At 46.2% G+C, this 12,602-nt stretch overlaps 1 protein-coding gene across 2 annotated transcripts in view; it reads left to right on the top strand.

Moving 5' to 3' along the window:
• DOCK5 (dedicator of cytokinesis 5) overlaps window positions 1–12,602 on the top strand; it is a 191,523-nt gene that overhangs the window by 93,517 nt on the left and 85,404 nt on the right. For both annotated transcript variants that reach the window (XM_079139029.1, XM_079139030.1), the window contains exons 7-11: window positions 2,878–3,013; window positions 4,109–4,266; window positions 5,774–5,855; window positions 8,681–8,810; window positions 10,902–10,974. In XM_079139029.1, coding sequence (XP_078995155.1) covers window positions 2,878–3,013; window positions 4,109–4,266; window positions 5,774–5,855; window positions 8,681–8,810; window positions 10,902–10,974 — 579 coding nt within the window. The remainder of the gene's footprint in view (window positions 1–2,877; window positions 3,014–4,108; window positions 4,267–5,773; window positions 5,856–8,680; window positions 8,811–10,901; window positions 10,975–12,602) is intronic.

The raw sequence follows: 12,602 nt of genomic DNA, 5'->3' as shown, positions 1-12,602 counted from the left end.
GTGCTGCCTCTGTCTTCATGGAACTGACACCTAGATAGAAATCCTGGAGCTCGGGACGAAGCTGCTTCACCACCCCAGACACTGAGAGTGACTAAGCTCCGGAGCTGGCGCTCAGATGCCGAGACGGTATCTACTTTTACCCCAGCAACGGCTGCTCAGTCCAGATCAGGCTCATTCCGTGTCTTCCCATCTTCCCCTGACTGGGACCATGGTTCGCAGCGTATGGAAACCAGAATCTCCAGAGTGATGAGAGGTGTTTCCAGCCTGGCGATCATGTCTGCGGTCACCCCTGAAGTGCCCATCACTTCATTGATCTTCCGATTGGTGCAGGGGGATGCGTAGGTCCCAGCTCCCACTGCCTTGTAGAAAAGGAGCTCAGTCAGTTGATCCAAGTGTGTGGCGGCCTGGGATTCACGCCTCCCAGCCAGCCCCTTCCGAAAGGTGGCAGTGGTTCTTCAGTTAGTTTTTGTTGGGGTTCGTTTGGCATTGCATTCCATTTTCCAAGTTACTTCAACTTGAAAATACCTTTAATCCATTTCTCCATCTTCAGGGCTCTTGAATATCCTTCATAGACCTGCTGAAATACAGTTCATTACCCTGCCCATTTAAGTGTCAACTGCATGCTGAAATAACTGGAGTCAACCAGTATTTAGGGTTCACCTCCTTTGTACCCATCACATACTTAACCCCTTATGAAGTAGTGATTATTATTCCCATTTTATGGGTAAAGAAACAGACTATGAACCAGGTGTGGTGGTACATGCCTGTAATCCCAGTGACTTGGGAGGCTAAGGCAGGAGGATCACAAGTTTGAGGCCAGCCTTGGCAATTTAGTGAGACCCTTTCTCAAAATAAAAAATAAAAAGGGCTGAGCACATGGCTGAGTGGAACACCCCTGAGATCCCCAGTAACCGCCCCCCAAAAAAAGGAGGAAAGAAAGAAAAGAAAAGAAACAGACCACATGAGCACATAGGGTAAATGGTTCTTTCAAAGTCACATAGATGGTAGATGGGAAAGTTTCAATTGAACCCAAGCCTTATGACTCCCTGTCTGATGATCCTGCTGATACTTGGGTTAGGTGGTTGCTCTGTCAATCATTTACTATCAAGAGGAATTTTTAGAAAGCCAGCGAAGCTGGGATAAGGTATCTGTTTTAATCAGCTTATTTGCTGCTGTGACTAAAGGACCCGACCAGAACAACTATAGAGGAGGAAGAGTTTATTTGGGGGTTCACGGTTTCAGAGGTCTCAGTCCATAGATAGCAGTCTCCACTCCTTGGGGCTCAAGGTGAGGCTGAACATCATGGCAGAAGAGTGTGGCAGAGGGAAGCAGTTCTTATGGTGATCAGGAAGCACAGAAAGAGTCCACTCTCCATATACAAAATATGTATACCCCAAGGCCACACCCCCATGCTCACCTCCTCCAGCCACGCCCCACCGCTTCAGTTTACCACTCAGTTAATCCTATCGGGGGATTAATTCACCGATTGGGTTAAGTCTCTTGCAATCCAGTCATTTTTCTTCTGAACCTTCTTGTATCCATCTTACACGTGAACTTTTGGGGGACCCCTCACATCCAAACCAAATGACCTCTTCCCATGCACCCGTGCTGGCCTCTGTCTCTCAGGGTCTCGCCACAATGCCTTGGCCTGGAGGTCCCCTCAATCTCTGGCTCAGGAGGTTAATATCCCACAGGTGGTAGAACACGCCTGCTTTCCCATCCCAGCCTTTGAAGGCAGCTCGGGAACTGAAGCATGTCTGACAGTTGCCCTGGGATCCAGTCTGAGCAGCCAGCAAGGCCGTCCTTCATGAGTCTGGGTGGCCCACATGTCTGGCTGTGGTGGGGAGGAACCTGCCAGATCAAATCAGTTGATGGAGGTGCTATGAAACAGTGAGGGGGATTTAGGCGTGTTTGCTTTCTTCCCAAAGACTTGGCGCATTCGGTGTTATCCTGAGTGTTCTTGATGTTTGGACGTCCCCACTCCCGAATTTCTGGTGCCTGGAATGCACACTGGGCATTCGAATAGCAGTATCCTGTTTCTGCCAGCCTCCAACTTCTTGGAAGAAGCAACGTTTTTTTCTACTTTTGTGTGCCCATTGGGCACCAAAGCTTGGCAGGGGTGATTGCATGGCCCTGATCGTCCCGTGCAGCAGCCAGAGCAGCAACTTGATGCAGCCAGTTTTTCCCAGGCCAGCTGCTGCAATAAGAGCTAACATTTATTGGGTACTGTGTGAGATACTGCATTAGGCACTTCACGGGCATTATTTCACTAACTCCTCACCAGAACATGGAAGGGTTGGGAACATTTATAGATGAAGCAACGACCAGGTTTTGCTCGCTGAAGGGGTCACCATGGTAGCGACTATCAAAGCTATGCTTCAGATCCCAGTCTAAATGAGTCCAGGGCCAGTGTTCTTGGGACGGTTAGGAGGCAACAACCAGGACTTTCTTTATTGACCTCCTGTGAAACTGTCTTGAGTTGAGTAAAGAAACCAGGGCAAACCCTCAGATAATAGCGCCTTGGTCTTTCATAGTCGCTATGCCAAATCACAGAAGACGAGGGCAAAGAGGCTCTGGAGAGAGGATTTTGGAAAGAACCAGTGTCAGTTTTGCTTTTCTTGTTGTGGGTGGTTGGACCAAATTGCTTTGCGTATCCTTACGCAGATTTAGCTAAGACTACCCTGGGGAGTTTTCATGTACTGTGTTACGTGGAAAGGAGGCAGAAACGGAAGGACAGCATCTGTGGGCTCTTCCTCCCTTGACTTGTCCAGCACCCGCCTTTCAGCCGTGAGCTCTCTGGGTTCTTTTATGAGGACTCTTCCACAAACAGTCTGCCCTGATGGGAGAGTGACTGCCTGCCTGCTCTCTTCTCTCCAGAATGCTTGGGTTAGATCTGGTAGTGCGAGATGACAACGGGAACATCTTGGATCCAGACGAAACCAGTACCATTGCCCTCTTCAGGGCCCACGAAGTGGCCTCAAAAAGGATCGAGGAAAAGATCCAGGAAGAAAAGGTACATTTCCTCCACTGTGAAGAGTTTGGCTGCTGGGATTCCGTTTTTACTTTGGTTTTGAATGAGAGAAAGAAAGTCATTGACAATAGAAGTAGAAATGTCTAGAAAATCTTCTGCCTTCTCATTTTAAAGGAGTAACAGCAGAAAGAATGAGGCCACTATATACATTGTGTTATGAAAAAATTGCAAAACTATATACTAAGTGGAAAAAGCAAGGTGCAGAAAATGTATGTAAAACGCTGCCATCTGTGTTTCAAAAAGAATATACAAAAAAAGGACCTGCATATGCATAGGCTAGCCCTGAAATGACAGACGGGAAATTGCTCATGAAAGGATGCTTCTGGACAGGGAGGTGTGGAAGGGAAACTTTACTATGTAACCTTCTGGTTTTGGTGCAATATGTTACTATTTTTGAAGTAAAAAAAAAAAATAACATTTAAAAATGAAGTGGAAGATTTTGAAAGTAATAATTGTACATTAAAGAAAAATTACCCAGCTGTAGAAAAAGAGATTTGAAAAAAGTCACCCCTATCGTTACTGTCCCAACCTAATCTTATTGACATTTTGGTATATTTTCCAGTGTTTCTATTTTAGTGAGTACAGATTTGTGTCATCAATTTTCTTTAGTTTATAGCTTTCATTTCTTTACCGCAGTCATGATGATATTTAATTATGTTTCTGCATCCAAAGGCAAGCACACCCCAGGGTGAAGCCTTTCCAGTGAAATTTTCTGTTTCCAATGAGAGCGATTCCCATAAACAGGGTTAACAGATCAGGTTTTTTTCTGTTTTTGAGCTTTGTCTAGCAGTCATGATTAAAAGATAGGAACTCCCTGAAGCTACTGAAACCATGAATCATCACCTGTAGGCAGCATTTATTGAATCACTTGGGTTCAGGGCCCTGATGAGGACAATTCGATCATCCAGTAATGTTTGTTTATACCTTGCTCGTCTGTGGTTGAGTCATTGGTCCACTTACATCCACTTTCTTCTCAGCAGGTGCTTCTCCTGGGTGGTGATTCTGTTAGATCTTTATTTGGGGGATGATTCCTTTGCCAGCATTTCCCATTAGCGGGTATTTCTGTCTCTTCTCCAGTCCATTCTGCAGAACCTGGACTTGCGGGGCCAGGCTATCTTCAGTACTGTCCACACTTACGGCCTCTATGTGAACTTCAAGAACTTCGTCTGCAACATCGGGGAGGACGCAGAGTTGTTCATGGCCCTCTATGACCCAGACCAGTCCACTTTCATCAGGTAGCAAAGACCCAGGTCACCTGCTATTCACATTTCAAAATGCCCAGTTTCAAAGGGTAGACAGAAAAAAAAAAAAAAGGAAAAGGATTTCTAGGCAGTAGAAAGTCAAGTTCTTTGGGCTCAGAAGCTTTTTGCTCTTGCTCCTTAAATAGTACAGCCACACTTGGTGCCCTCCCTGAGATGTGGAGGCCACCTGAAGCCAGTCAGGACACAGAGGTGAGGACAAGAGTTCAGAAGACCACAGCAGAGGAGCAAGAGAGGGATGAACAGGTGGGCACAGAGGGTTTTTAGGACCCTGAACCCGCCTGTGTGGTACAGTAGGGGAGGGACACACGTCACTGTACTTTTGTCCAAACTCATAGAATGCACAAGACCAAGAGTGAACTCTGATGGCCTCTGTGGTCTGTGGGTGGTGATGACGTGCTGATGCAGGTTCGTCTGTTACAGCGGATCTCTCTGCTGGGGGACGTGGGAGTGGGGAAGCCCTGGGTGTCTAGGGGCAGGAGATCTGTGGCAACTCTGGACTCAAGCTCCACTTCCATGTGAACCCAGAGCTACTGTACAAAACCACGTCCCTCGGGATGTTTGTCATGCAGGCTTTGGGGAATGACCACGGGCCTTGTCGAGCCCTCTGCCAGGCACCTAAGGAAACCCAGGCTTATTTTTAAGAAGGCGATTCATTATGACATTTGCTGGTAAATGGATAGAGTTGGAGAATATCATGCTAAGAAATAAGCCAAACTCAAAAAACCTCAGGCCGAATGTTTTCTCTGATATGCGGCTGCTAATTCACAATGGGGGTGGGGCTGGGGAAGAACAATTACTTTATATCAGGTAGAGGGGAGTGAAGGGAGGGCAGGAGTATGGGGTAGGAATGACAGTAGAGTGAAGCAGACATTATTACCTCACGTACATGTGTGACTGCGTGACCCATGTGATCCTGCAGTACGTACAATCAGAAAAATGAGAGAATACACTCCGTTTATGTACGATCTATCAAAATGTATAAATGCATTCTACTATCATGTACAAATAATCAGAACAAATTAAAATTTTTTTTAAAAAAAGAAGGTTCAAAGTAGAGACTGATGAATTGTTTATTTAAAAAAAAAAAAGTTTTTGCTTGTGGTGATATAGATTACCAAGGATGCATTTGGAATGGCTGTTATAAAACTAAATTTGTGATTCAGCAAAGCTGAAAGTTCTGTGCAAAGAATTGGAGATAGAAAGTAGAATCCTGTAAATAAATCCTGCCATGCCTGCGCCGTCGTGAGCAGTGTTTGTCACTGTCTGCATGAGCGTTCCTTGTGGGGTGCAGCGGGAACCCTTTAAAGCCAGGACACCCACGCCCTGCCTGGCCACTGTCACACCGGCCTGTTGAACTGCAGAGTGTCTCTGTCCTTCCTTTTACCCTGAAAACTGGCACTAGCAGCAGCCTCCATTCCCCAGGTGGCTTCTCATGAAGAATAATTTTCTGTTTCTCCCTCTCTCTTTTTTTCTCGGCCAGTGAGAACTATTTAATTCGCTGGGGCAGTAGTGGGATGCCCAAGGAAATTGAGAAGCTCAATAACCTTCAAGCAGTGTTTACTGTAAGTTCACCTTCCGTTTTGTCATTTTCTTTGTTATTGTGGTATTAGTGGATATACATGTGGGTATGGAGAAAACACAAAAGATAAAAAGAAGACTCCTCCTAATCCTCCTAGCAGAAGGAACCCACTCTTTTGTTCAGCAGCTGTTTACTGAGCACTTAATAGATGTCAGGCACTGATTTAGACACTTGAAATACATTCCTGAACAAATTTGGTGGTGGGGTGGAGGGTCCCTGTGAACAATTCAGGGAAAGAAAATCCTTGTTCTCAAGCAGCTTTGTCCTGGGGGAATACAGATAATAAGCAATCAGTGCATACGTGAGTAAATTTTATAGACTGTTATGAGTCCTGGGTGCTTCTAGGAGGTTGGGGACATCTTGCTGGGGGAAGGCTGTGTTTTTTTGTTTTTGTTTTTGTTTTTGTTTTTTGCGGTACTGGGGATCGAACTCAGGGCCTTGTGCTTGCAAGGCAAGCACTCTACCAGCTGAGGAAGGCTGTGTTTTAAGTAGGCTGGTAAGGGGCCGGGTGTGGATCAGTGGGAGAGCAGGTGCTCAGCATGCTCCGCGCCTCGAGTTTGGTCTTCCGCACCCAAAAATAAATCAGTAGGTTGGTCAGTGCAGGCCACCAAGAGGAGATTCTTGAGGGGAACCCGAAGTGGCCGGGCCTGAGACCTGTTCAGATAACGGTGGTGGGGTGGGAGCTCCAGACCCGTCTCTCAGTGTCGCAGCCCTGCAGATGGCGCGATTGCAGAATCGAGACCTTTTTGGTGTGCATATAATCGAAAGGTCATTTCCTTCCCCTCTTCCCCCCAAAGGGCTGCCTGATGTAGCTCAAGAGCAAAGAAACACACTGGGCTACTTTGGGGGCATGGTGGCTCTCTTCCTCTTACATTAGGAACTTTCTGGTTTCTCTTGCTCCTTTATGACGTGATGTTTCAAGTATGCTGTGCAACCGTCACAAGCTGTGATAAACCTTGGTGCCAGCTCCCCTGTGGCCCAAAGGAGAGAGACTCCCAGTCCTGCCGCACCAAACCCGTGCTTTGTGTCCTTTACCTCTCCTGGCTCCTAGGGCGAGAGAGTCCCAGTTACGAAGCACCAAAGGAAGTGACAGGAAGGATCTGTGGTCCCTGTTCAGGCTTATTGGTATTCCTTCTGTTGAGTCTTCTCCGAAGGGTGCAGGGGCTGATGACCACCACTCTGACCCATCTGTATCTTCACCCCCCAGCAAATGCAGGCAGGGAACTTCCTGGAATTTTCCCCAGACCTCCCAAGTATTTCCTTGGTTCAGAGATATGTGGGAGTTTTTTCCTAAAGTCAAAGGCATTTATCAGTCTAGGTGTATATTTTTTTAAAGTTTGAAAAATGGGATGATTGAGTCTTCCATGCCGTTTTACAAGGGCTGCCTCTTGCCCTCTTTCTCCCGTCCCTGGACACTCCTGTGGTTGGAATCATCTGGTGTGTACCTTTCATGTCCTGACGTTTCAATTAAAGAAAATGTGGTGACCATCGCCTTGTCATTGGTTTACAAAAACTTCTCTTGTGAATGATGCATCCTTAAGGATATACGAAAGTGCCACAGTTTACGGAAGTGATCACCTGGAGTCGACTTCTCTGTTGGCAGAACTTGCAAATCCTGGAGTAGGAATTCAGGACGATGTAATTGGTGCAGGCTCCTGTCTTAGTGACCGGAGATAACTGGATTGCAAGGGATGAATTTGCAAAAGTAGTTCTTGGTTCAGTTAAGAGAACTTGGATGAATCAAACAACATTGCTCTATGTAAATTTATGATTACACAAATGGTATGCCTTTACGCCATGTACAAACAGAGAAACAACATGTATCCCATTTGTTTACAATAAAAAAAAAAAAAAAAAAAAAAAAAAGAGAACTTGGGCTGCTGTTTCATAGAAAGACTTGGAGGTGTAGTTAAATGATTTCTGCTGTTGAGTGAATGAGGTCTGTGGGTGCATACCTGGGTTTCCTCCCTGTCCTGGAGACCCTCAGCCACACGGAGCAGGGCCTCCCCCACAGACCTCCCCTGTTCAGCAGCCTGTCCTAGGCCCTTCCCTTTCATCAAACAGGTGCTCCATTACACAAGGTGGGCGGGGCCTGTGCTGAACTTGCCTCCCAGGATAGTTTTGAAGACAGAATGAAATGTCACAGACTTGTGTGGATACCCAATAAATGTCAATGTCACATGAGTTTTTGTTTCATTTGACACTGAAATGTATCCGGTACTGAGATAAGCCCCGGAAAGATATACATCACAGCAGTGAGCATCCTAATTTCTAAATACCCTGCTTGACTCACTAAACTAGGGATTTTAGATTGACTATGATCTCTTTTAGAAATTTTCTTTCCGTCTGTCTTTCATTCATTCATTTAATTATTTTTGTGGTACCAGGCATTGAGTCCAGGGCCTCACATATGCTAGGCAAGTGCTCTACCACTGAGTTACATCCTCAGCCCCTTTTTCTTTTTATTTTGAGACAGGGCCTCCCTGAGTTGCTGAGGTTGGCTTGTCCTCCTGTCTCAGCCTCCTGAGTCGCTGGGGTTGCAGGTATACACCACTGCACCTGGCTCTGTTTTAGAAATGTGAAGTAGGAACTGAAGAAGAAAAAAAGGTGTCATTTTATAAGTACAAAATCATTTTCTCTGATGCCATAATTGTTCTCAGATGATCATGGGGAAGGGAGGAATCATTCTGGGTATTTCAGCCTTGAGAAATATGCTCTGCACAGTCTTCCTTGTAGCGTGGAAAGAGAATTCTCTCGAAGGTGACGGTGACCAGCCTGACCTGCTCCGTGTCCTTTGTCTGCTACCAGGATCTCAGCAGCACAGACCTCATCCGGCCTCGCATCAGCCTCGTGTGCCAGATCGTCCGGGTGGGCCACATGGAGCTGAAGGAGGGCAAGAAGCACACTTGCGGACTCCGGAGACCTTTTGGAGTGGCAGGTACAAGGAGGGCCCAGAGGCCAGTGTGAAGTGGTACAGCTGCTGTCGGCAACCACATGGCAGCTCCTCCGAAAATTAAAGGTGGAGCTGGCACATGACACGGCAGCCGCACCCCAGGGCACGTGCCCGCGGGAATGGAAAGCAAGGCCTGGGAGCACTTCAGTACCCTGGAGTTCCCGGGTGGGGCAGGGATGGATGGACGGATGAGGGAAACGGGTGGTTCAACCTCGTCGGGAAGGAGTCCGACCCGTCCCGCAACAGGCGTGAACCTCCAGAACAGTGTGCTAGGTGACATGAGCCCGACACACCCAGGAAATCTACTGTGTGACTCCACGGACGAGAGGTGCCCAGAGGAGTCGGATTCGTGGGGACAGTAGAAGGCAGGGCAGGGGAGGGGGGAGCTGCTGAATGGCTACCAGTTCAGTTTTGGAAGATGGAAAAGTTCTGGATGGCGTGCGGTGACGTTACTGCCACTGCAGCGTGTGTATAAAAATGGTTAAGATGGTAAATTTTATGTTACGGGTATTTTATCAGTTTTAAAAATTGAGAAAGATGGAGGACAGGCAGAAGATAGGCAGGCTGGCCAGAAAACCAGTCCAGATGGGGAAGATGGATGATGTCACAGTCAGGGTCACCACACAGCCTTTGGCACTTGGGACACCAGGTCTCTGTTCTTGGATTTGGGTCCTCGCCTGGCCTGGTCCTGAGTTTGCCCCTCTGTCCCAGCACACTCTCTCATACAGTGGAATCAGAGCTGACTGTCGGTATCCTTCCTACCCATGCCTACAGATCGATTTCCTTTTTTTCTTTTTTATGGTGCTGGGACATGAACCCAGGGCCGCTTGCTAGACCAGCACACTACCACTGAGCTGTACCCCACCCTAGTAAAATTTTTTTGCGCAATTTTTCAGGACTTCATTAAGAGCTGTCAGCAGGTCGAATGTGACCCCTGCTTCCTACACTGGCTGAGCAGCCGTTCCCCAAGCCTGCCTTGCTGAGTTTCTCTACAGATGCTTTTCTCCCGGCTCCTTAGTCTTCACAGGAGCCTTATCTCACGTACTAGTACTTCCTTTTATCTCCAAGGAACTTATCTGGGGAGTGGATTGTTAACATGGGGTTTGTGGCCATACTGATTTATTAGCCAAGGCATCATCTCTTGCCAGGGCCCCTGTCTGTCATCAGCAGCTTCAGATCACCCCCCACTTATTGATACTTCTTAATATTTGAGGCAGCCAGGCATAGTAGTTACATGACTTGGCTCTGCAGTCACTGTTGGGGTCACAGCTTGACTTTACCTCTACAAATTGACTTATGCAAGGGAAAATTACTAACTTTTCTGGGGTCTTGGTTCCTCATTTCTTTCTTTTTTATTTACTTTTTTTAATTTTTATTTTGAGATAGGGTCTTATTAAGTTACGTAGGACCTTGCTAAGTTGCTGAGGCTGGACTCAAACTTGCAATCCTCCTGCTTCAGTCTCCCAAGTGACTGGGATTACAGGTATATCCCACTGTACCCGGCTAGTTTCCTCATTTCCCAAAGTGGGGCTAACATCTGTAGAAGTGAGATAACCTAGCAGCAGGCCCAGCCAGAACAGTGCTAAGTGCTCTTCTTGTGGGGAAGGAACAGATCACTGTTGGGTCTGTTGTGATGTGCCTGTCAGGTTTCTGTAGAAACCAGACGAGACTATGTCAAAGAGACAGATGACGTCTTCAACTCTTGAGTTTCTCTCCAGGTCTTTAATTTTTCTGTCAGTCCTGACAAAAATATATATTCTCTGTGACTTTGAATGCAGGCTTGCTAAAAAGTAATGTCTCAAGAATTCAGCAACTCCATCTTGTAGAGATTTTAAAAGGGAGAGTCTGCAAGGGCTTATCTGAGAAAATCCAGACCTCTTCCTGAGCAGCCTCATGACTCGCTTCTCTGCTGGGCTGGGCACACCAGGAATCTATCACTGGCAAAAAAGTAAAAGGATCGATCCGCTTGATATCTTTCTTCTGGTGTTCTGTGTTTGCTGATACTGTCCTTTTCCATTGCGACTTAGCGAGGCATGGAGCAATTAGTTTCTCTAATTAAGTTTATCTCTTTCCTAGTGATGGATATTACTGATATCATACATGGGAAAGTGGACGATGAGGAGAAGCAGCATTTCATCCCCTTTCAGCAGTAAGTACTTTGGCATTTATCCTGGGCCACTTTAAGACCTGGATTAGCCATTCAGATGCTGTGTGAACGCAGAACCACGTGACAGGTATCCCTTGTCAGTCAGGGAGGGAGGCTGCCTCAGCTGGAAGACTCAGCTAGGGGATCACAGAAAACCTCACTCAGTTCTTTATATCGGACTCTAGTCTTAAGAGGGCAAATGGAACTTTTACCGATTGCCTACAGATAACCCAAGGAATGTAAAATAAAGAGTTAAGTGAGTGTCTATACCAGAAGCCAGAAAATGGTGTCCTATAAGTGTCAGAAATGCTAATGCAGGTCTGTACCCTGTTGTGTGGAGCAGGGGAGTCGTACTGGAGAGAGGGAGCTTCTCAAACTGTTTCTTGCATATGAATCCCTGTGACTGGTTACAAGGCAAAATTTGATCCAGTAGGTCTGAGGTCTGCTGCATCTGATGAGCTTCCAGGCGATGCTCACAGCACTGGCCCAGGGACCACACTTTGAGTAGCGAGGGTTTAGGAGTTAAGAGAGTGAATGACTGACTAGCCCATAGGTTAGAGTTACTGTACGCAGGGAAGCCAGCCTGGGAGCTCAGGAAAGGATTCTCCTTTACTAAGGCCCCCACTCTGGACCCAAGGACCTGGCAGGTCGCTAGGGAGCTGTTAGTGAGCAAATCTGAGTCCTGCAGCTGAGAAGTATGGTGTGAGCATTGTGACTGGTCTGCCACTCAGGCCACACACACACACACACCCACACCCACACCCACACCCATGTAGAACAGTGGTGGACTCTGGGAACCCAAGAAGTTTCTGGAAATGACCTCTCCCGGGGCCACCTAGACCCTCCCTTAGCCAGTGTGTCTGTTGTCCTGGGTAACTTGCAGCTGCCCTACAAGTTGATGAAACAAACAGAATTCCACAAAGCAGCCCAAGGACATTTGTGTTAATAACTCATTTTTTACAAATGATATCACAAATGAGGGGAGAAAGATAAATTATGTGAAAGAAACATTATTTTGGAGAAAATCAGCTAACCATTTAAGAAACATTAAGTTAGAGCCCAGGCCCGCACCGTACTTTAATATAAATAATTACAGATAATTAAACGTATCATTGTAAGCGCTAACTCTTTAAATACTTTAGGAAAAACAGAAGTTTTGTGTGACAGTGATGGAGAAAGATCGTTTTAAGTCAGACACCAAAGATTCAAAAAAAAAAAAAAGAAGTGATGGATTTATCCACCCTCCAAATTTAAACAACTTATACGTACAAAAAGAAAACTTAAGAACATCCGTACAATATGTATTAGAGAGAATGAGTATCCATATTATATAAAGAATTAATAGAGATTTTAAGGACATGTAAAGGAAACAGACACATACAGAGAAATTCACTGAGGATCCATGAAATGCAAAGGAAAATGAGGTTTAGTGTTGGGCTTGGCCGTGTTTAAGAATACTCAGTGTTGCTAAGAACCCAGTGTTTGGCTGGGCACAAGGAGACCCCCCCACTTTTAATGCAAAGTGTTAAAAGCCTTAAAATTTAGATATTGCAAAGAATATTCCCATAATTAACAATAGTTATTTACCTTGCTCTAACTAGTTATGATTTCACCCTCTTTTTGTTTGCTTC

The sequence above is a fragment of the Sciurus vulgaris genome (assembly GCF_902686455.1).
Source record: "Sciurus vulgaris genome assembly, chromosome: 5".
In the NCBI taxonomy this organism is placed as follows: Eukaryota; Metazoa; Chordata; class Mammalia; order Rodentia; family Sciuridae; genus Sciurus; species Sciurus vulgaris.
The sequence above is the reverse complement of the archived record's forward strand: the minus strand, read 5'-3'. Positions and strand labels throughout refer to the sequence as shown.